At 39.8% G+C, this 23,197-nt stretch overlaps 1 protein-coding gene and 1 long non-coding RNA gene across 2 annotated transcripts; one reads left to right on the forward strand and one right to left on the reverse strand.

Annotated features, from left to right (window-relative positions):
- Positions 1-2,637: 2,637 nt before the first annotated feature.
- On the reverse strand, positions 2,638-6,380 carry LOC120441205. The gene is made up of 3 exons (XR_005613879.1): positions 6,260-6,380; positions 4,276-4,354; positions 2,638-3,295 (listed from the first exon to the last, which is right to left on the reverse strand). It is a non-coding gene; the product is annotated as an uncharacterized LOC120441205 (long non-coding RNA).
- On the forward strand, positions 4,162-22,920 carry LOC116319270 (sodium- and chloride-dependent GABA transporter 3-like). Its single transcript, XM_039615400.1, has 14 exons — positions 4,162-4,297; positions 6,240-6,374; positions 6,875-7,012; positions 8,190-8,301; positions 8,423-8,555; positions 12,424-12,558; positions 12,750-12,853; positions 13,664-13,788; positions 13,917-14,029; positions 15,931-16,068; positions 16,168-16,270; positions 18,783-18,883; positions 20,472-20,642; positions 22,660-22,920. The coding sequence occupies exons 1-14, from the start codon at positions 4,162-4,164 to the stop codon at positions 22,759-22,761; spliced, it is 1,746 nt and encodes a 581-aa protein (XP_039471334.1). The 3' UTR covers positions 22,762-22,920.
- The last annotated feature ends 277 nt before the right edge of the window (positions 22,921-23,197 follow it).

The raw sequence follows: 23,197 nt of genomic DNA on the forward strand, positions 1-23,197 counted from the left end.
CACTGCATCATTGACTAATGTGCACAGTAAAACACTTACTAGTGAACTCAGTTACAGGTAGACTGATTGTCTTTTCTTACATGGAGGCTGTGTGCAGACTGCAGGTACGGAGCAGGCACTTGGATTCTGGTTGATTAAAAAGCTCTCTCTGATGTACACCTGCACAGAGTACCGCAAAGACGGCCATGAAGTCACAGGACAGCCTGTGGTTCAGCATGCACTCAGAATAAATGACTCAAATAAACCACAGCAGTGTTTCCAAATTCACATTTAGGTAGTTTTACAGTTAAATGCGCATGAGCCAAGGATCAAATGATTTCTGAGTGCGTGCCACTACTAGATTTAGCCTCTTAGTCAAAGAATCACTCTTCCAGTGTCCTCAACAAAAATGAGAAACTTGACTTGGGTCAGCACAGTCATTTTTCTGCCCTCCTCCCAAATGTACTTTCTATCGATGGAGTGAGAAAAGTGCCTCCCGTGGTCATTTAATTGCTTCTTTTCATCACTCAGTCATCTTTATGTTCCTCTGAAACTGCACCAGCATCACTGACCATCATTTTCCTCCAATCTCCCACAGTCCACTGCATGCGTCTCTTTAGCCCACTATGACATTTCCTCTTTAGGAGTGAGAGTTGGTTGATCTTTTTTTTTCTCCTGTCCTGACACTTTGACTTTTGCCACCTGTTTAACTTTTATGATCTTCCCACTTTCTTTGTATGTGCTCCAGATTGTTCCAAGTCGGCTGTGTCACAATCAAAATCTTTTGCCACACTCTGCCTTTTTGAAGGAGTGTTATAATAGATTTGTAAACATGTTTTTTTTTCTTTGTTTTTTTTAATGTAAGTTACAAGATGATTCTGAATGACCTTCTCCAAATGTGAGTCCATCATTTTTGCCAAGACAGGTATTGCTGCTTAAAGAAAAACATAAAGTGTTGGTTTAATCAAGCCAGGTGCTAACGCCTGTTAGCCACTGGAAAGTGTCTGGATCTGTATCTCTCTCATTAAATCATTAAATTAGTTCCTAGTTAAAACGAACTAATTTTAAATGTTGCAGCAGACTCGTCACACCAGACAACATGGACTGAGCTTCAGAGTAGACAGCAGAACTAAAGCTAAACTCTAAGGAGGCAAACTGCCTATTCACTGTCAGATACTGTGAGAGGAGTACTACATGCATCACTGAATTATGGCTGCACTCATACTTTCAGATAGTATTTGGCTTAGAACTTTTTGGCAGATAGAGACGTTGGTCTGAGTGCTCCAGAAAAAGGTGGGATTTCACTCTTTGTGATTGAAAAGAGGCTTAATCCTGAGCCCGGATGTTGAACTGCTGATTGTGGGGATGCATCCAGAACTCTTTGGGTATTATTACCACTGAACCATCAGTTGAGCATGTTACTTCACTCACTCTGCTGTAGCATGCTTGCTAAGCCAGTATTCTACTGCTTTTATTGTTATGACTGGACAGAAAGTTAACAGTATGTCAACCAATGATGATGAGAAGACAGATACTTTATTTTCCATATAGGAAATTCCTTAGTTACAGTAATTGAAATTCAAAGTTATTGAAGTAATAATAAAGCTGTATACAGATGCCGCTAGTGCATTGACTCCACAGCCCAACAACAGATGAGTATTGACCAGGTTAGGAGACAGACTGAACGAGGGCAAGGCTGCAGACCTTGATCAAACCCCACGGTTCTGTGGGCTTGTGCCAGCCAGCTGTCTGTGACCCTGAATCTGAAGCACGAGAAGGTACCAGCGTTGTGGGAAATGTCTTGTCTGGCTCTTGTACAGACGAGCCCTTCAACTTTTACTTTATGTGTGATGAAGGTGCCGGAGAAGCTAGTTGAAGTTTTAATTGAAACCTCCCTCAGCCCTCTGCAGTTCATATATCCCCTAAATTTAGGAGTGGATGAAGCAGTTATTTACCTGTTGAAGAGAGCTTACTCCTGTCTACATAGTAACAGCTGATTATGTGAATCTGAAATCGATCAATCAGCACAAACAAGTTTTCTTTGTAAAGTTTTAACTTGCCTTTGTGACAGAGTCAAACAACAATACAGAGCCTAACTGCAGTCTGCACGGCTTTTGATAAGAAAGAATAAGAAGCACAGAATCATTTATAGAAACATGTTATCTACCCGCTGTGGTCACGGAGCACAATCAGAACATTCTGTCCAAAAGATTCTTCTGCAGTCGACTATCTCTCGTGTTAAAATGATTTAAAGACAAAACATGACATTATGGAGGATTCTGTTCAGCCAAGTCAGCTTAACACAGAGAGGGACAGAATCCTAACATTTTCCATCACATCACTGAGAATAACCTTTTTGATTTCTTCAGTGCATTTAACACAGTCCAGTTGCTGCTGGATAGTGTACAGCATACAGGTCATTTACAGGAAATGTCAGTGACTACCTGACAGACACACTGGATTATGTGAGATTGGGCAGTGCTCCGTTTGATTTGGTGGTGTGTTGTTCCCCAGTATGCAGCACAACGTGCCACTACTCTTGTCGTCTTCTCAAGACTGGGTCTGTGCAGCCCCTAATCTGCTTTCTATAATACTACAACGATGGACAAGTACCTGATACAACTGTAATTCAAAAATGCAAACTACCTTTCTCACAATTTTATTTCACTGTTTTTAGAAACTTATTTTAAGGTTTCTTTCCATAAATGGGAACTATTTCATTGCATATTGTGCTATTACAGATAAGTATTTCACATGTGAGTTTTATCGTTAGTTAACAATCAAGAACACTCTATACAAGGCAAATGTTTTGTCAAAATTTACAATTAAGAGATGGTTTCATGAGTGAAAGTACAGTTTACAACAAGGTACAAACACCAGTTACGCTCAAGTACAGGAAGGCCAGATTACTTTGCCAGAAACATCTAAAGGGGCCTGCACAATTTTGGAAAACATTTTTTTGGGACAGATGAAACCAAGATGAACTTGTATCAGAATGATGGAAGAGAAACAGGTAATGATCTGAAGCATGTCACATCATCTGTCAATATATTATGTCAGCACTAAAAACAGAAAAAAAAGACCAGTTAGACTCTCAAAGCAAAGTTTGTGTTCCTTGATGAGCCATGTGTCCTTGGACCAAAACTATGACTGAGGTATTTTTTGGACCTCTACAGTGGCACCAGCAGTTGCACTGTGGGTTCCTGTAACCCAGCTGTCCGAAAGGCCCTGCAAACTAGCTGTGGAGTCTTTGTTGCTGCCACTCCTGCTGCTGCTGATGAGGATCATGGTCCTAAAGATGGTGTTGTTGGTGGGCCTGTGGATGTTGATAGCAGAGGGTCCAGTTTAATAAAAACTACAGGTAAAAATAGCCATAATGAACACATTACTCATATCATTATTATTTAATTTGCATCACCCCATGCAGTGAAATGAGTAATGTACAAAACAGGAAAAAACAATAAAATATTCCATCCATCCACTCATCCGAAGGCGTTCCCGGGCCAGCCGAGAAATGTCCAACATGTCCTGGGTCTGCTCCGGGCGCTCCTCTCGGTAGGACATGCCCGGAAAACCTCACTCAAAAGCATCCTGGTCAGATGCCTGTACCACCACAGCTGGCTCTTTTCAATGTAGCGGCTCTACTGAGTCCCTCTCAAACGACTGAACTTCTCACCCTACCTCTGTGAGGCCATCCACCCTTTTGAGAAATCTCATTCTTTCAGTCAAAGCTGCTTACCATTGTCGATATGTTTGTTTCATTATGCTCATAAAAATACCAAAATGTTTTTAAGGCTCAAGTTGTGAGCTGACTTAAAATCCTCTCCTTGCACTGGCAGTGGTGTATCTGAGTTGCTTTAATGTTTATAAAAAGGATTCATTTCAAACATTCATTTGGAATAAATTTGAATTAGCAGATGTTTTGAGGGTTTAAAACCTGCGGCAAAATCAAAAAGCCCCATATTCCCATGTTGAGGTGTGTTACTGTGTAACTACCACAAATTTTTAATCAGTAACTTTCAGAGTCACTTTTTAAGATGGGGATTAAAAGACAGAAAAACTATAAACTATCACATATTTCATTGGCTCCTGCAAACTTCATTGGTTAAACAGTCAGTACTGCCTCTAGAGATAAATAAGGGTGTGTGCAGACAGTACTTGTCAGAGAACTGAGAAGCAAACATGGACATGCAGAGCAATGTGGAAAAGAGGGAACACTGGAGTAAGAAAAGAGAATATATCCTGGCATCTGCTGGCAATGTGGTGGGCCTGGGCAATGTGTGGAGATTCCCTTACCTTTGCTACAAGAATGGTGGAGGTGAGTATGTACAGATGAGCATAACCCTCTGTTTGCCTGCAGGTGCTTTTCTTACATCTACAATGAATAAATGAGCAGGAAAGAAGAGAAAATCTTTATATTTTGGTAACAAATAAAATGTGAATTATGTGAAATTAACTCCAGATCAATATGTTATATCAGCCATTCCCAAAGTCAACAGTGCTCCAGCCCACTTAAAAAAAAAGCAGGAAATCACACCAATCTTAGATCTTCACTCTAATTACAACAAACAAGAGAGAATGATGTATTATTTTTGGTCAAAAAACATGAACAACACAGGCTGTTGGTTATAAATTGCTAATGCTACCCAGTCATATGGAAAGTGTCAGTGCAGATGTGCGAGCTACCTGCCACTGGGGAACAAACGTCAATACAAAAGCAGTAAATTTAGGTCAGAGTAACATAATGTTTGAGAACATCAATAATAATATATTTTCTTAAGACAGTTAAATCTGTGTAAAAGCTGAAAATGGCTTTTACCAGGTACATTACATTTATACTCACACAGTGTGCACTTATGAGGGTAAAGAACTACTGCAACAGTGAAAGTAGAGCACATTCAGTAGTTTCACACCTGGACAAAGGTGAATCACTTTAATAAATTATCCTTGAGACTAAGTAAGTTCAGCCAGCCTCCGAGCATTGGAGTGTTTCATGGTTATCTTTTATCAAGATCTCACAATGTTGCGCCTCAGCTAGCTGTGGTGGAAATATCATATTTACTGCTTGTATTACTAATGTGTGCATCGTCTCAACGTTTTACTCCTTATATGTTTTCCCACCTTCAGTGCACAGGGTTAGCTTGCTATTTCAGTACGAAATTTAGTGTGGAAAATCCTCAAATTTACCTGCCCACCACAGACTTATTTCCTTGTTCTCATGTATATAAACTTACAAGACCTTATGGCACAAAGCCAGTATTTAAAATGACATGAAAAAGGTATGAGCAATAAAAAGAAACACTGTAAACAACAAAATAGATATGGTAACACAAACACAATAAAACAGAAAAATATAGAAATGTATCAATTAAGGATACAAAATCTAGATATGAAGTGCAAACCGATTTAAACAGGCAGAGAAAACACAAAAGGATTTGAACTGAACAACAATGACCATAGAAGTCGTTTTTAGATAGCACTGTGGTCTGGAAATAGAAATGAAAAGCTGTTCTTCCACATTCAGTATTAACTTGAGCCATGCGCCTGTTCACCTTGGCCGCTATGATGCCTGACAGGAGCTTCCATGTGGTACTGAGGCAGCTTATTGGCTGGTAGTTAGCTGGGACAGGTCCTTTCAGGAGGTCCTTGGGGATCAGGACTGTTCAGCCTTCAGTTATCCATTCTGGGTCTGCTCATGGGTTAGCAGCTGGTTCATTTGTGCTGCCATACGCTCGTGGAGTGCAGTTAGCTTTTTTAGCCAGTAGATATGGATTATGTCGGGGCCTGGTGCTGTCCAGCTCTTCATACTGGAGACCTGTTCTTGGATGTCTGCCACTGTGATGCTTACTGGACCCTGTTCAGAGAGGTTGCTGTGGTCTGCTCTTAGATCCACTAGCCACTGAGCATTGTTGTCATGGGTTGTGTCCTTCTCCCAGATGCTCATACAGTATTGCTTCATTTACAGCCTTGGTGGGGCTGTTCTCATATTGCTCCCTTACCACTTACAGTACATCTTGGATGGTTCAGTGGAGTACAGCCTACAGTTTATTCTCCTGCCTTCTGTCTCTCTAGTATACCTCTTCAAGCAGCTGTATGGTTTCTAAGTCCTCAGAAATGGACAGCTTGTTGAATTTCTTAGGCACTCCGTTCTTCATTGCACCTTTTTGCAGCTCCAGTAGTTGGCTAACTTCCCTCAGCACTGCCTTGATTTTTGTTATCTGTCTTTTCTCACTGTCTCTGATGTGTTCGTGTGTGTGTAGGTGCCTTCCTGTTGCCTTACCTTTTCTTTGCTGTACTGTGTGGCATGCCACTCTTCCTCCTGGAAACTGTGATTGGTCAGTACACACAGGAGGGCACTATCACCTGCTGGACCAAGCTCTGCCCGCTGGCACAGGGTAATGAGGTCATTTCTGTTTAAATATTTAGTTACAAATCCAGAGGATCTTAAAATGTTTTGTATGTGTTGTAATCCAGATTAAAAATATTAAAAGCAAAAAAAGCTTAGTGTTAATTTAGGCAAAATAGAGCTATTTTTTTTGAAAAGCCAAAGACCAGCCATGTCTTAACAAAACAGATGAATGCTGTAAATACGTTTACTTATTAAAGAATGAGGCTTAGTCCCAGTTTTCTCTGCAGGCTGTGGTAATAATTGAAAAATATTTGTGACAGTGTTTTTGAACAATAATTTATATACTATATACTTTGTTTACATTTTTGAACCTGCTTTCAGGCTTAAGACTTGCAGACGTAGCTGCCATCTTTACTTCTTATTTTTGCCTAATTATTTAGCTTAACATTGACATGTTGTTGTTGTTTTTAGCTATATCAGTGCTCTGTCATATTACTGCTTAAACTGATTTATTTATTTAGTTTTTTGGATGCATTCTCTCTTCAGGAGCTGGTTATTCTATCATCATGATCCAGCTATATTCCAGGGTCTACAGCATTGTTCTAGCCTGGGCCCTTCTCTATCTTGTTTACTGTTTCCGAGACCCTCTGCCCTGGGCTACCTGCAACAATTCCTGGAACACAGGTCAGATGATTTTTCCAGGCACCTTTTTTTCTGACATGTCCTCCCACACTCTACTGCTAGGAAAGCAGCTAGCCTATTTATATGCTCAAGCTATACCTTTCACCACAGAACAAGTCTCAATTCAGTGCTGTTTGAATGTGTTAGAAAACTGAGCTGTTAGATTGGACTTCAATCGGGTCAGCATAATGCAACCTCTCAGAATGGTGCAGGCAGCTTTAGGGGCTGATTTAAGGCTAAACACTGATCAGGCATAATATTCTGACAGGTAAAGTGAATAACACTGATTATCTCCTCATCGTGGCATATGGTAGGATATGTTAAAGAGCAAGTGCAGATTTTTTCCCTCAAAGTTAACGTCTTAGAAGCAGAAAAGAAATCTGCCTGGGAAGGAACAGTAGTGAATCAGTGACAGGATCATGGGTGGCCAAGGCTCACTGATGCATGAGAGGAGTGAAAGCTGGCAGGTCAAACTGCCCCCAAAAAGTTAATTCTAGTTCTCACAGAAAGGTGTCAGAATACACAGAGCATCACAGTTTGTTGCAGTATGAGGCTGCATAGCTGCAGACCAGTCTGGGCGCCCATACTGACCCCTGTCCACCGCTAAAAGCACTCATAATGTTATGCCTGAGTAGTGTATGTATAGCTGTATAAGCAGTGCATTGTTATATGGTTGGTATTTCTGCAATTTAGCGTCTGTACACCACCACAGTGGATTTTAAATCAAACCGTCATGATATGATTAAAGGGATGCTGACACAAGTCAATAAGGCCAGTATTAGGCTGAGCAACCAAAACAAACCTAAACTTCAGGAGTGACCCACTGGTATACATTCTTAAAAAGGAGGAATGCACTGGCACACCGTGCTGTAAACCTGGAGGGTTTACAACAAGGCGCAAACCTTTACACCTTGTTGTAAACAAGGTGTCACTGTCCAAATACGTATGGACTTAACTGGGTACTTCATATTACATTTCAGTCACTTGTGACTGTTTCCTTATATAAATACATATTTGCGCTGTGTTGCAGCCAGTGTCTTGAAACAAACAAATATATGGTTTTTGTTGTTTTGCCCAGATTCAAAAACACCCATCATTCTTTTATTTACTTTGCCTATTTCACCAATGTTACATTCAAACAGATGAACTAACCATTACATCACTGAATTGATGTCCACAGATAGATGTGTGGACATTACCTCTGCAAACCAGACTGCAGTACACAGTGGCAATGTGACAATAGACTGGACACTGGGAAATCTCACAAAATCTTCAGTGTCAGAGTTCTGGGAGTGAGTCAGCTATTTTTACTTCTTTTTTTTCACATTACATGGCAGCTCATTTAACCAGAACTACACTATGTTCTTGTTAAATATTTATGCATAGCTAAACATCTCTGTTTACTCTCCACAGGAGACAAGTGTTGTCCATATCTGCAGGAATAGAGGAGCCTGGTGCAGTAAAATGGGAGGTGCTGCTTTGCCTCCTGGCCTGCTGGGTGGCCTGCTACTTCAGCATCTGGAAAGGCGTCCGCTCAGCAGGAAAGGTCTGTAAACACTCAGAAGAAAAACCTATAGTATGAAAATTTTCTGCAGAATGGGCAAAGTTTGACAGAGGAAGAAAACAGAGAAGAACCATTTGAGATACATGCATAAGATTTTCATTGGGAGTTACCAGAAAGTGACCAGATGTCCTCCTGTCTTTTTGTCAATGCCGCTGTATCCAATCCATACTTCATAACAGGTTTCAAACCATTTTGTTCTTATAAATTGGCCATTGGTACTCCTCCACTCCCAAGGAGTGGAAGATTTCCACGGCGTCTCACTCTCTAGGATTGTGGTAAACGTTTTCTATATAGCACTTTTCTACTCTATTTGAGCACTCAGAGTGCTTTATACAACATCCCTCGTTCACATACAAGCATTTTTAAAGAAGTGCTTTCTGTTTAATATTCACACTGATGAACTTATCGGAGAGCAACTTGGGGTTCAGTATCTAGGATATTGCTATATCTGTAGCAAGGATACTTTGGTATATAGACCAGAGTGGCTGGGAATCAAACCATCAATTTTCCAATTAGTAGATGACCTGCTCCACCTCCTGACACGCCAGTTGTGTTTCGTGTCAAACAATGCACTGTGGACATGATCCAGACACCCTGTTATCTTCTCTGTGTTAAAGTTGATTTAAAATGGACTGAAGAGAAGTGGAAAACTGTTCTGTGGTCAGACGAATTCTAATTGGAAATTCTTTTTGGAAAACATGGACGCTGCATTGTTCTGAGCAGCAAGATATTACTAAACTGTGTGTGGCATCTATTACACCAGCATGACTTTGTAGCAGAAGAGCCTGGGTGTTGAACTCGCCTGCCTGCAGTTCAGATCTTTCACCAACTAAAAACATTTCCTCACAAAAGAAAAACAAACATTACAAAGTGAACTCAAGAATATTGAGCAGCTAAATTCCTGCAGAAGACAAGAATGGGACGACATTCCTCTCCCAAAAATCCAGAATCTGGTCTCCTCAGTTCCCAAGGTTAGGGTTAAGGTTAGGTTTGTGTTTACAGGCTGTGAAAAGAAGAAGGGATGCTACACAGTGGTATGCACCTTATTGAGATGTGTTGCTGATGTCAAATTCAGATTTGCAGATAATTACATTCTGTTTTTACATTTTGCACAGCATCCCAAAATTTTGAAATTTGAACTATACATAGTGGTAAACTGAGACCCAGCTGGTGTAGTTTGCCAATGAGCAGAGACAACAGCGCTGAAATCAGAGCTATAGTCAAGAAATAACACCCCTATTTGAGCCCTGTCCTTCCAGATGAGTCAGGGCTATGTGGAGAGCTAGAGATAAAGCATCCTTTGTAGATCTATTAGCTCTGGAAACTAGAGATGGACCGATCCGATATTAGGTATCGGTATCGGTCCGATACTGACGTAAATTACTGGATCGGATATCGGAGAGAAATAAAAAATGTAATCCGATCCATTAAATATCAAAAAAGCACCTCACAAAACTTGCGACATGGCGTAACTGGGCTCATAACCGTAGCACGTCGGAGCAGTATGCGTCACGTGGCATTTCATCTCTGAGGAAGTTATCCCAGAGAGAAGTAAAGCAAGTGTGTAAGTTCATCTGAATGTTTGTAAAGCGTTCCCACGTTAACAACCGATATATGGAGCGAGTGCCTCTTGATACTTCAAACATGAAACTGCTTAATGATCAGCTGATCGGCTTTTCTGTCGTGACTCCGTCTCTCTTCTTTATTTTTGGCCCACTTTGCACCAGAAAGAGGAAACCAGCGGCTGAACAACAGCAGCACGTTTAAGCTTGATAAGCTGTTGTTAGAATGTATTTAATATTACTTTGTACACCAGGATCTTTTTCTATGTAGCTGACGGCTGGTAACTGTACAGGGGCGGATCTAGCAAAGTTTAGCCAGGGGGGCCGATAGGGCATGAACAGGGAAAAGGGGGCACAAAGACATACTTTTCTTTCTTATTCTCATTTAAAATATCTAGCTTTTAATAAATAATTATCTGAATCTTACACCCAAAGTTTTAATCTGATGTAAAATGTATAGAAGTCCATTACTGAATATAGTAACTGTTAAGTCTAATATACCCTAGTAAGCTATAGTACTTTTTCCTTTGGGAAGGTACCATCTGTGCAGTCTGCAATTCTGTTGAAGAAAGATGTTGAATCTATTTAATTATTCTTGAAAAATAATTTATTTCTGTGGATTTTTTTTCACACTGCATCAAATTAAAGTTGATTACGTTGATTAAGCATCATGAGGTGGAGGGTGGGGGGTGGTGTTTGCAACCCTATTAGTTAGGTTGCTTAATATTTCCGCTAAGTACTCTTTAAAATACCAGAATAGGAAGGATGGAGTAGGTTTAAGTTTATTAGATTGATCAGTGTTGCTGAACTATGAAATATTTTGGGTGCAGTGTATTTTTTTACATACAGGTATAACAGAATAGCTTTAGTGTTGTTGTTTATGTAAACTTGAGTATGAACTTATACAAAATGCAGCAAGATATTAAAAAAGCAGTTTTATTGATTAAAAAACACACTATATTGGATTCATATCGGTATCGGCAGATATCCAAATTTATGATATCGGTATCGGTACATAAAAAAGTGGTATCGTGCCATCTCTACTGGAAACCAACTGTTTTCATTTTACCAGCCAATGTGACATCACTATGGGGGGAGACAGATCTGCCTTTTGGGTCAGTAATAGCTCTAATGCTTTTCCAAATGCCCCTGGTAAATGCAATACTGTCTGCACATTTCCTGTAGATGTCTTTCAGAAGTTTTACTGTGGGCTGTTTTGTGACCCTAAATTTAGAGGCTTGGTCATGTGCTTTCAGCAAGTGTTTAATCTTTTTGTTCATCCGTATTCTTGTCAATGGTGGTATTATTGACATAACTGTGGATGTAACAGTAAATAAATAAACCTTTCAGATCATCAAAAAAATCATATTATTAGATAAAGATAAATACAAAATGCAGTGTATAAATGATTGTTTCATTTGTTAAAGGAAAAAAGCCATCCAAACCTACCTGGCACTGTGTGGAAAAGTTATTGTGCCCCGTTCGTTAAATCATGAATTAACTGTGCCACATGGGATGCTGAGTTCAATTTTATCAGCCACATCCAGGCCTGATTGCTGCCACACCTGATGAATCACCTGTTTGATAAAATGACGTAGACTAAAAAATCTCGAAAACCAACACATCATGCCACAATCTAAGAAACACCTGAGGTCACAGACACTGACATCTGTAAGTCTGGAAAAAGTTTACAAAGCCATTGCTAAGGCTTTAGTTACCATGGTGACACCAATTAACCGAACACTGAGAAAACTTGGAACACTGGTGACCCTTCCCAGGAGCCGCTTCCATCCAAAATTACTTCAAGAGCACAATGAAGGCTCATTTAGGAGGTCAAAAAAGAACCCAGAAAAACATCTGAAAAACTGCAGGCCTCACTTGTCTCAGTTAAGGTCAGAGTTCATAACTGAAGAGTAAGAAAGAGACTGGGGGAAAATGGGATCCATGGGAGAAATCCAAGGAGAAAACCACTGATGACCAAAAAGAACACAAAGGCTCGTTTGCTCATTTGCCAAAAAATAACTTGATGATTGACTTTTGGGAAAATATTCTGTAGACTGATGAGACAAAAGCTGAACTTTTTGGGAGATTGTGGTCATTGCTCTTGAACTTTGAAGCAGACTGAGACAGTGTATTGCTATTGCTAAACAGAAAAAACAAGAAACAAATGACTCAACAAATGAATAAAAATAATGTTAATACAAGCGGGAAAATGAAAGCAAAAAAGTCAAAATACTACAGGATATTTCCTCATTCTGCCAAACAAAATGATTTCTGTCTGCTTTCAGGTGGTGTATTTCACAGCTGTTTTCCCTTATGTGATGTTGGCCATCCTGCTGGTCAGGGGATTGACACTGCCAGGAGCCTGGGAGGGCGTGGTCTATTACCTGTATCCAGATCCTTCTCGTCTGGCAGACCTTCAGGTGGGGAAACCTTTGAACTTGTTCGAGATACGGCATTTGTGAAAGGACTTTTATTGTTTTATTGTGTAATGCTTTAATCCTGGAAAGTTAAACCTTTTACTTGCGGTTGTGCTGCAAAGTAACAACATCTCTGTGACTGCATGATATAGTACTGATGACTTTATTTTACGTGTTTTCTTATCTTTGATCAGGTCTGGATGGATGCTTGTGCTCAGGTCCTCTTCTCGTATGGTGTTTCGTCAGGGAGCTTGATCACACTGGGCAGCTACAACAGAAAAAACAACAACTGTTACAAGTAAATAATGTGATCATTAACTCTTGTACCACTAGCCTGCTGACAGGCCCATTTCACAAGCGTTCTTAAAATGACTGTAACTCAGTTAATGTTTAAGCTCGAGACAAAATTCAAATGGTTTTGGAAAGAAGAGAAGACAAGCTTAGCAGTGATATTTGTTGTAGCATGGTAGCATTGCTCCAGTCCAGTGACCATAAACGGGGCCAGTGGTTCACTACATGAGCACCACACTTTAGGCAGCGTGTGATGTATGTAGTTCACTTAATGTTACCTTCGGCAAATGCTTTGCTGCACAGAATCTGGGTTTCAATACAGTTCATGTTGTACATAGAAAGACAAATGAGATGTAGGTGTATATACAGGTTTTAGAGCAACATCCCATCTCATGCTACCATCCAGGTCAAGTCTTCTTCAGAGAAGACTGAAGAAGACTGCATATTTCAGCAATGCAATAATAAACTGCATAAATCGGCTATTCCAACACAATGGCTTCATAGTAGAACTGGCCTCCCTGCAGTCCACACTTTTGACCCGCTGAAAACATTTAGAGCATCTCTAAATAAAAACAGGACAAAGCAGAGCCTGGATTGCTGAACAGCAAGGATCCTGTATCAGACAAGAGTGGGACAACATTCCTCTCCAGCAGCTGCTTCTCAGCTCAAAGACGCTTATGGATTGCTACACAGTAGGAAGCGTCACCCTGTCCCTTTTTTTTGAGGGACGGTGAAGTGACCACTGTCATCAAATACTCTTACATAAATCTACACTCTGTGTGCGTGTGTGTGTGTGTGTGTGTGTGTGTGTGCTCAGGGACAGTCTGTGGTTGTGTGCGCTGAATAGTACCACCAGCTTTGTTGCCGGGTTCACGGTTTTCTCAGCTCTGGGCTTCATGGCCTATAAACAGGGAATTCCTATTAACATGGTGGTGGAATCAGGTAGGATTTTAAGCTTTTGTATTTAGAAATTTTGTATTTTATCTTAACTCTCACAAATTTGCTGCAAATGATATGATACAAGTCAAGTAGAGGTGACAGATATGTGAATGACTCTCATGTCCTCCCAGGCCCTGGGCTGGCATTCATTGCATTTCCTCAGGCTGCAGCCATGATGCCAGTTCCTCAGCTGTGGGCAGCATGCTTCTTCTTAATGCTCATTTTGTTGGGGATTGATACAGTGGTAAGTAAAACCCTCACATGCTATTCCCCCAAAATCTTTTCGTTTAATTTATTAAGACTTGTCACGGCCACTCAGGCTGCTTCACTGCAAACACATGAATCAAAAATACTTTGCTACTCAGGATTTTCTTGTTTGAATAATGACACCACTTAAAGAGCACTTCATAACATTACACTGACTTATGAAACTCCTAACAATCCTGTTTGATTTTTGTCTCACCCTTCTATTCTACCTATATATTTAGTTGTCATAGTAAACTAAATGGATACTTTAAAAAAGGGCCCTTTTCTGGCTTTATTAGATAAGTACAGTGAAGACTTGACAGGAAAGTGGAGGCAGAGAGAGGAAGACATGTGGCAAAGGGCCGCGGGTCGCTCTAAAAAAAGTTTTTATGTATCAGGACACAAAAAATGATTCAATTCAATTCAGTTTTATTTATATAGCGCCAAATCACAACAACAGTCGCCTCAAGGCGCTTTATATTGTAAGGTAGACCCTACAGTAATACATACAGAGAGAAACCCAACAATCAAATGACCCCCTGTGAGCAAGCACTTTGGCGACAGTGGGAAGGAAAAACTCCCTTTTAACATGAAGAAACCTCCGGCAGAACCAGGCAATATTATCTGGTCATTACCAGGATCTAAAATTATCATGAGCAAGATTTTTATAAATCTTTTATAAATATAATTACAGAGTTTATCCCATGTAATTATCTGTTCAACAAAAACCAAACGGAGCACCTTGCCCCTAACCAGTGCCAGTCTGCCATACAATAACACTGGAGTCAAATGTGAGCCAGTGTTTAACAGATAAAGCTTGGCCGAAACTGGGCCGTGCAGCAGGACAATGATCCCCTAGCATCCCACTGCACCACAGCCTTCAAGTCCAGAGACTGAAATACTGTGGTTGGACTTTAAGACACTTTTGCATAAATGAATGCAAACCTCAACGAGCTGACCTCACTGCTGTAAAAAGACTGGGCCAGAATTCGGCCACAACGATCTTACACTAATAAAGTCATACGTAAAAAAAATGACTTCAATTGCCAAACATGTTCCAAAAGCTAACTTGTCATGGGGTCCACTTAGTTTTTGTTAAATAAATAATTACATTGTATTTCATGCAGTGTCGTTCATCTGAGGTTGTGTTTATGTTATTTTGTTAATTTTTCTTGTTCCAATGCAGTTCAGATAGTATCCATACAAATCAGAAATCCTTCTGTAGTAACAGGGTTGAGAGGAATGACAGCTGAGTTTAGGAAATACAGACACAATATGACTCCTGTAGTTCAGACACCAGTAGAGTTCTGTTGAGATGTTGTTACCATGCATCTGAGCTCAGCAGCTTCACAGTGCTGTGATTAGCTGAGAGTTTGTTAAACACCATAGTTTTTATGGACATTTTTAAGCATGTAGGGCTCCTTCACCTGAAACCTTCTGGTATCATTCGTCATTTCTCTTCCACTACTAAAGTAAGACCTTGTGTTTACAAGTGTGAAGAAAAGAAGAGTGATTGAATATCCAGCCAGCATTATGCCAGAAGCTTGCTGATGGTGAGCAAAAGGACCCGGTCATGGTGCAACATGCTAAGGGACATTTCACTAAATATTAGTAGGGATGTATGTATATGTATACTTTTGACTCTGTGTGCATTAAAGAAAATCCAAAATGAATCTTTGAAGTCATTAAAGATGTATGCTGTACAATCATTCGACCCTGGAAAAGGAAAAGCTCAAGAAACGATTAAAAGCCCCAGATTACCATGGCACTCATGCCTGTGGATCTAAACTGTATTCTCTTTCATTGTTGTCTTGACCCATAAAGAAGAAAAACCAGGCTTGACTTTATTTTCCTTCATTGTCATTTATAAAATTTTTCAACCCTGTGTGCGTGTGCTAGTTTACAGGCTTGGAGACTATAACATCATCAGTGATTGACATGTTTCCAGGACAGATGCGCAGACCTTGGCGCAGAGAAGTCTTCCTCATAGTCTTCTGCTTAGTCTGCTTCATCATACAGATCTCCCTCACCACTCAGGTACGGCACAGGACAGCTAACACACAACAGATTTACATAGGAGTCGAAATACACCTTTCAGTGTATATGTACAGTATGTCACTGTGGTCTGTTGTCCAGGGAGGAGTCTATCTGTTCCAGCTAACTGACCACTATGCTGCTAATGGAGCATGTATATTATTCGTGGGTCTGCTCCAATGTGGGGCTGTTGGCTGGGGCTTTGGTGAGTTCTGATTTCCTCGTTATTAGCCTTTGTTATCAGAGAGGCAGAAAATAGATGAAGGGCAGGATTTAAATTGTAAATAGGTAATCAGAGTTGGCATTAAATTACACACCTCAGTCTTCACTGAGGTTTTTGGCTTTACACTATAGTTTAGGAGAATCATTCTTTTGGGGACAAACATATTCCTTTTATGAGAGTGAGAGTAAAAATTTAATACCACTGTCAATAAACTTTTTCAGTGCCAAGGCTTTGGCACTGAAAAAGTTTATTAATAATTCTTATTTCAAACCTTTAAAAACTCATGAACTGCAACAAGGAGCCTGTTTGGTCTCAGGGACTTATAGTCAGGATCACATATTTTTGAACAGTGGTGCAGTTTTTGTGATGTTGCGTCTTTGTACTCCACTATAGTGGATTTTAAATCAAGCAGTCAAGATGTGATTGAAGTGCAGATTTTCATCTTTAATTCAAGGGGGTTAACAAAAGCACTGTATTAACTGTTTAAGAAGTACAGACAGTATTATATACACAGTCCGCCTTTTTCACTGGGTCAAAAGGACCTGGATAACTGACTGACAGTTTTCTGATTGAAGTATTCACTTGTTTAAGAAAACCATCTTTACAACATTTAACCAAGGCAAGAACACTCATGAGGCTTTGTTATGGCATGGGCGTGTATGGCTGCCAGTGGAAGTGGGTCACTGGTGTTTGTTGATGATGTGACTGCTGATAGAAGCAGCAGGATGAACTGTGAAGGGTACAGGGCTGTACTCTGCTCACATTTAGACTAATGCTGCAACACTGAGCAGAGAGAGCAACCCAAACGTTTCTCAAGGTAAATAAATGGGATATTTTTCAATGGCTGGCTCAGTCACCTCATCTAAACCCCCAAAAAGCAACGGATGTTGTGCACAATAAAGACCTAACAGAGTATTTCACGTGAGGAAACAGCATTTTGTCTATTTCCATTTACAAAGTGTTTCTAGAAGGTTTGCACCTAAAAATCTCGTAAGCCCACATTTAGCTGACAATAAAATACTGAAAACATTTTAAAACTGAGGAATATAAATTAAGAAAAATAATCTTCTTGAATTTGATAGCAGCAACATAAAGCTGAGGAGAGCAGCTGCTGCACTTTTACTAGAGGAATGTTGCCAATAGAGGATTCTAGTTTCTCTACAGTCGTGGCCCATCTTTGTTAGTTTTCATTTTGATGCTCCAAATGTTTTTATTAAGTCAGAGGTCTGAACTGCATGCAGGCTAGTTCAGCACTCAGACTGTTATGCTATCAGACTTTTACTATTGTACTTGTGATAATGAGGCAAATAACATTCCCAGTGAGCAGAAGCAAAGAGCAGCAGACAGTTTTTAAAGGTTTATTGGTTAAACAGTAAATAATGGGAGTTAATGAAAGGGCACAGGAGGAGATCCTTAGCTCCACAGATTTATACTCAGGGAGTCAGAGAGGACACACAGTGTTAGCAGGGCAGAATGAAATAGGTTTAATAGAGACTGCCTTATTTAAGGAAGCTGTGCAAACATACAATCTTCCGGGGTTATAATGAAACCAGGTGAGAAGTTGACAAGGAACTGAAGGAAATGAGAAAAGTCAAGGTTACTTCCTCAACACATGTAAAAATCTCAAGGAATGAGAGGAGTCTAGTGTTCAACATAATGGCGACAATGATTTTTTGGAGAATTGTTGCAACCTCCAGCCTTCAAATATAGCGTGTGGGTGCATTCTATCCAGGAGCTCCAGGCAGATGGATGTAAAGAAGCTGCACAGCACAAAGTGGAAAGCATTACAGGATGATTTCCAAAGCTGTGAAATGAATTTTCTTCTCTCAGAAACTTTATCTAGTGCGATACTATGTAAATGGAAAACATGCTGAACGAGTAGCTGGGCTGTTTCTAGTGCAGTGGGCAGTTTTGGGAGAGTTAGGAATTGTGCTACTTTGGAAAATCTGTGAATGACTGTGAATGGGTTTATGAGGTTTGTAAATCATTGCATTCGTTTTTCCATTTTACACAGACTTCCAACTTTTTTGGACTTGGGGTTGTACTTTGGAACCTTTGAAAGTAACTGGACTTTGTATACAAATGGCAGCAAATCCCAAAGAGTCAATTCAAATTAGTTAAATTAAGTTTGCACACTTCTTCAATCACATCTTGTTTGACTTACAGTCCACAGTGTTTGCATACAGAGGAAAACACAAAATAAAAAAACTTGTTACTGTCCAAAACTTACCGACCTAACTGTACATAATGTCCTTTGGTAGGTAATATAATTTAATATAATGTATATAATATAATGTAATATGTTATGCCAATACATTTCTCTACAATTTCTTTAACATACAGCAAAACTGCAGAAGGGAAACTTCTGGGATAAGGGATCGTTTTTGATAAATTCACTTTTAGTTTCACTGTCATAATTCCAATACATGCTCTTATTTGTAAAAGTTTTAAAGAATTAAAGTTTAGTTTGGGAATTGTTTTGTACGTCATTCAGGGGCTGAACGGATGTGCGATGTAGTTGAAGATATGACAGGACACAGGCCATCGGTATTCTTCAAGCTGTGCTGGCGTTACTTCACCCCCCTGATCTCTGTGGTGAGCTACACATTGTTAAGATCTGCAGGAGTGACATTTTTTAAGCTACTTATTTAAAACATTTATTTGCAGCTGATTCAGGATAAATGTTAGAGAAGGCAAAGCCTGTCGTTTTAAGGGTGATCTAGCCATGGTTTATTGCACACTGCCCGTATACTAGACAACATGATCCAGTAGTGTGTCTGTTTGCATTGTTCATTGAGCAGTGCTACATCATTAGACAGAGGTTCAGCTGCTTTGAGTTTTAGTTCATTTAAAGGTTTTAGTGGCAACAGCTGTGAAGATGAAGATGGACCCAACGCTGCCAGTCCGGAAGAATTTGATTTTGTGCCATTGATGAACTTAGGAAACATGTCCAGTTTGTGTCTCAGAGAAGTTAGGACCGATTAGAAATCTCATGCACTGCCCTCTGTTGTCTCAACACTGCTATAAATAGCTGGAAGCCAAAATTTGCACTCCCACAGTGGACCTCAGCTGTGCAGTTTTATGCAATAACTCTCGGTGAATGATAACTGATGTGAATATGAGTAAAACAAACCAAATAATTTTGGTTTGGTTGGTGTCGCTACAGATTTTATTGTTATCAAAACAATCATGTCTGAGCTTTGTCCAAATGTGGTGTTTCCGACTGGCACATATTGTCCAGTGATTTTCTTTTAGTGCTGGAACCTAGATTGTGAAAATTTTAATCCCGGTAACATAGATTGCCTTCAGATCAGTTCAGTGTATAACACATTGCAGGGTAATGGACAAAATATAATATAATATTTGTAATTTAAGTAGAATTTGTATAAAGAACACGTGAGGCTTTTTGTGTATTTGCTGCACGAGCAACACAAGAGCTGCTGTTCACCAGCAGCTGTAAACCTGGAGATAAGACAAAGAATGATGGAACTTGATAAGCCAGCTTGTAACATTCAAAAAATGGACATTTGTGTCTTTAATGCTTCATTTTGATGATTTGGGCTTATAGCTAATAAAAATTAGGAACTCACTATTTCATTGTATTAGAACATTTCATTTTGACTTTGAGTAAATTGGTGTTCAAACAGTATGGATAGCATGTTTCTCTCTGTCCAGCACATGGAGCAGGGTAAACCTCAGAAGATCAGTGCTAAAAACGCTGGCTGTTCACAGTGTGCTGTATTTATGGAAATTTGACTGGAAAGGGAAAGTGTATTAGGAAAAGGTGTACAAAAGGCAGGAAGGATCACAGCCAAGAGGGCTGGTGACAGAGCATCAAGAGCCACCACGCAGAGATTTTTAGGAGAGGCAGAGATTATGTCAAAGGATGCTGACTGTTGCTCAGTGGCCCAAAGTCATCTTGTCCTCAGGCTTAACATTTAAGATGGAGAACCATGTGACTGCATGCCACAAGTATACAACTAGTATAGTAGCATGTTAAAAACGAAAGAAAATTAAATTAAAAAATGAAGAAGTCAAATAAAAATCATGATTAAAAACAGTGTAATTTCTGAATGAAAAGTTGCACATGTTGGTTGCTAAGGAAACAATTCTTCTATACTATCTGTTCATATGCTTGATGATATTAGTGCTGCCTGTTCATTCTTCTGTTACTTCCTTAAAGGTTTGCTTCGTCGGCTTCTTTCTGGACTACCAGCCCCTGACATCCAACGGGGGCTACATGTACCCAAACTGGGCCTACCATCTGGGCTGGGTCATGGCCCTCTCCTCTGTGGTTGTAGCACCCATCTGGGCTGTTAGCAAGATCTGCCTCAGCAAGGAACCCCTCAGAAAGGTAACAGCACTGATACAATTCTGACTTTTCTTTCCAGCGATATATTTATGAAACTTTCAACATAAACAACACACTAGGCACAAATAAAAAAAAAAACCCTTCTGAGAACATCTCTGTCCAAAGTCACACATGAGGAAAAAGGCATAATCAAGCAAATCATTTCATTTCATGGGTCCAGGTATTCATTGTGACTTGCCCAAAGGAAGAAGGGTCCCAGTGTGATTGATCACTTTGAAAGCAGTGATGCCACAGCCTACTGACAAGTAACAACTGACACTGGATTACTTTAATGTTCAAGAAGTCACAGAAATTGGTGTCTTCTGAAGCAAGTTCTGATCCCTCTGTACTCATTAGTCTGTTGTATAATATCAAATACATTTTATGGTTAAAAAATAAACAATTCAATTCAATTTTATTTATATAGCGCCAAATCACAACAACAGTCGCCTCAGGGCGCTTTATATTGTAAGGTAGACCCTACAATAATACATACAGAGAAAAACCCAACAATCATGTGAGCCACAATGAGCAAGCACTTTGACGACAGTGGGAAGGAAAAACTCCCCTTTAACATGAAGAAACCTCCGGCAGAACCAGGCTCAGGGAGGGGCGGGGCCATCTGCTTCAACTGGTCAGGGTGAGAGAAGGAAGACAGGATAAAAGACATGCTGTGGAAGAGAGCCAGAGATTAATAACAAGTATGATTTAGTGCACAAATATGCTTTAAAACAATACTTATGTTGCCGCCATGGTGTGACTCTGTTTAACACTGAAAACTGAACCTGTCCATCACAGCCCCTGTGATGCAAACTGCTAATTTAAAGCTTATAGCTGGGGTTAGGGTCAGGTTGTAGATCATCTACTACATGCAAGGTTGGTGGTTCAATCCCTGGCTCCTCTGGTCTGCATGCTAAATATTCTGGGGCAAGATACTAAGTCCAAGTTGCTCCCCAATGCATCCGTCAGAGTGTGAATGTGTGTGTGTGAATGTTAGATAGAAAGCACATGTGTAGAAAAAGCATAGAAAAAAGTGCTTGTGTGAATTGGTGAATGAGACAAGTGCTTGTTGGCCCTGTTGTGCTCAGGTAGAGCAGAAAAGTGCCATTTAAGAACCAGTCCATTTACCATTTACAGCACAACAGGGCCTCAAGAATAGGGCCTGTCTAAGTGGTGTAGCTATAGCTGATTATTCTGTGTAATATTTGGTACAACATTATGAAAACCTTGCCTTCCAGTTGGAAATCTGCTCAAGTCTTTATCATCAACTTCTTGTATCAAACTGCCATTTTTTTACCCTAAAATTTTACATATGATATTTTAGGATTGAATATCAGCAACCTTATTGACATCATATTGTCAAAACGTTTAGCTGCTTTTTGAAAGAGTATAATTAGAGCACCATTCAGAGAATGTGGAAGGCTCTCATTTGGAAATGCCTTGTGTAACTTTTGGTTTACTTCTTAAAACTACCCTTTTCTTATTTATGGAGCTTTACAAATACAAAACTGGATGCAAAATCTGATATCTAACACAGGACTTGTGCACAACAGAGTACCAGCTTGAGACAAATACTGCTTGGGCTTTCACGCTGTAGCCATTTTGCACACTTTCACTGAGCAGTGCCTTCTCACGTGGCTTTGGCTCAGGAGCATTGAATTGAAAAATTGAATTGAAAGATCGATGCTTCAGTTCTTGTCAATAAGACAGTGTGACTTAAAATCTAAAGATTGGCTTGAGTCGGCAGTAAGAGTATGAAAGCATTTGTTTTGATATTTCCATAATTGCGTCCAGTTAATAATGGATGACAGTACGGTTCCCATTTCTGTATCTCCCTCCCCTCCTGGGTCACAGTCTGCTTCTATGTTCATGCCATTACTGACTGTTTTCATCAGTGAGCTTCACCTGCTTCATTGTTTTCATGCTTGTCCTGCCAGAAATCAACATTTTTTTTCTATATTTTACATCTCTTTGACCATCTTTCTCTTTGTCTGGTTGTCATTTTTAATTTCCCCAACAGCGCGTGATGGATATCTGGAGCCCTGTTGATGTCCCCACGATGAGAACAGAAGATATCCGAAATGAATTAGAGATTAAAGCAATGTCACTTACTGAGATGTGAATAGACAGAGTATTTCTGATGGAAAAGATATTCATCTATGTATTCATATTCTTTACTTAATAAATATTACTAGAAAATAAAGCTTTGAGATTTGAGTGCTCAGATAAATCTGCATCTCGGTCATTTACCCTTGTAATAGCACTTGCAGCACCTTCTTTAATAATGAGGGGAAAATCTGATGACTGTCCTTCATTTTGACTCTAATTACACATTAGAACACTGGAAGACGATTTACCTTAACATCAATTAATTTACATTCACCAATCTTTGTCTAGTTCACAGTGATGGAAAATACCAGCCCAGTAAATATTTAATTGGCATGTTTTTTTTAATGAAAAATAGCTTCTGCAGCAATTTCTCTTAAGGTGTCTCAGCTACTGTTGCCTCTTCTTATGAAAAACTCCTTTTTAACAGGAAGAAACCAGAACCAGGCTCG

The sequence above is a fragment of the Oreochromis aureus genome, linkage group 7, assembly GCF_013358895.1.
Source record: "Oreochromis aureus strain Israel breed Guangdong linkage group 7, ZZ_aureus, whole genome shotgun sequence".
In the NCBI taxonomy this organism is placed as follows: Eukaryota; Metazoa; Chordata; class Actinopteri; order Cichliformes; family Cichlidae; genus Oreochromis; species Oreochromis aureus.

What these genes read in the sequence shown, in the direction of transcription:
- LOC116319270 (XM_039615400.1), top strand. Translation starts at nt 4,162, where the DNA reads ATGGACATGCAGAGCAATGTGGAAAAGAGGGAACACTGGAGTAAGAAA. An exon ending in AAAAACAACAACTGTTACAA is followed by an intron (nt 12,854 to 13,663) that starts GTAAATAATGTG and finishes GTGTGTGCTCAG; the next exon opens with GGACAGTCTGTGGTTGTGTG. An exon ending in TCACCCCCCTGATCTCTGTG is followed by an intron (nt 18,884 to 20,471) that starts GTGAGCTACACA and finishes ACTTCCTTAAAG; the next exon opens with GTTTGCTTCGTCGGCTTCTT.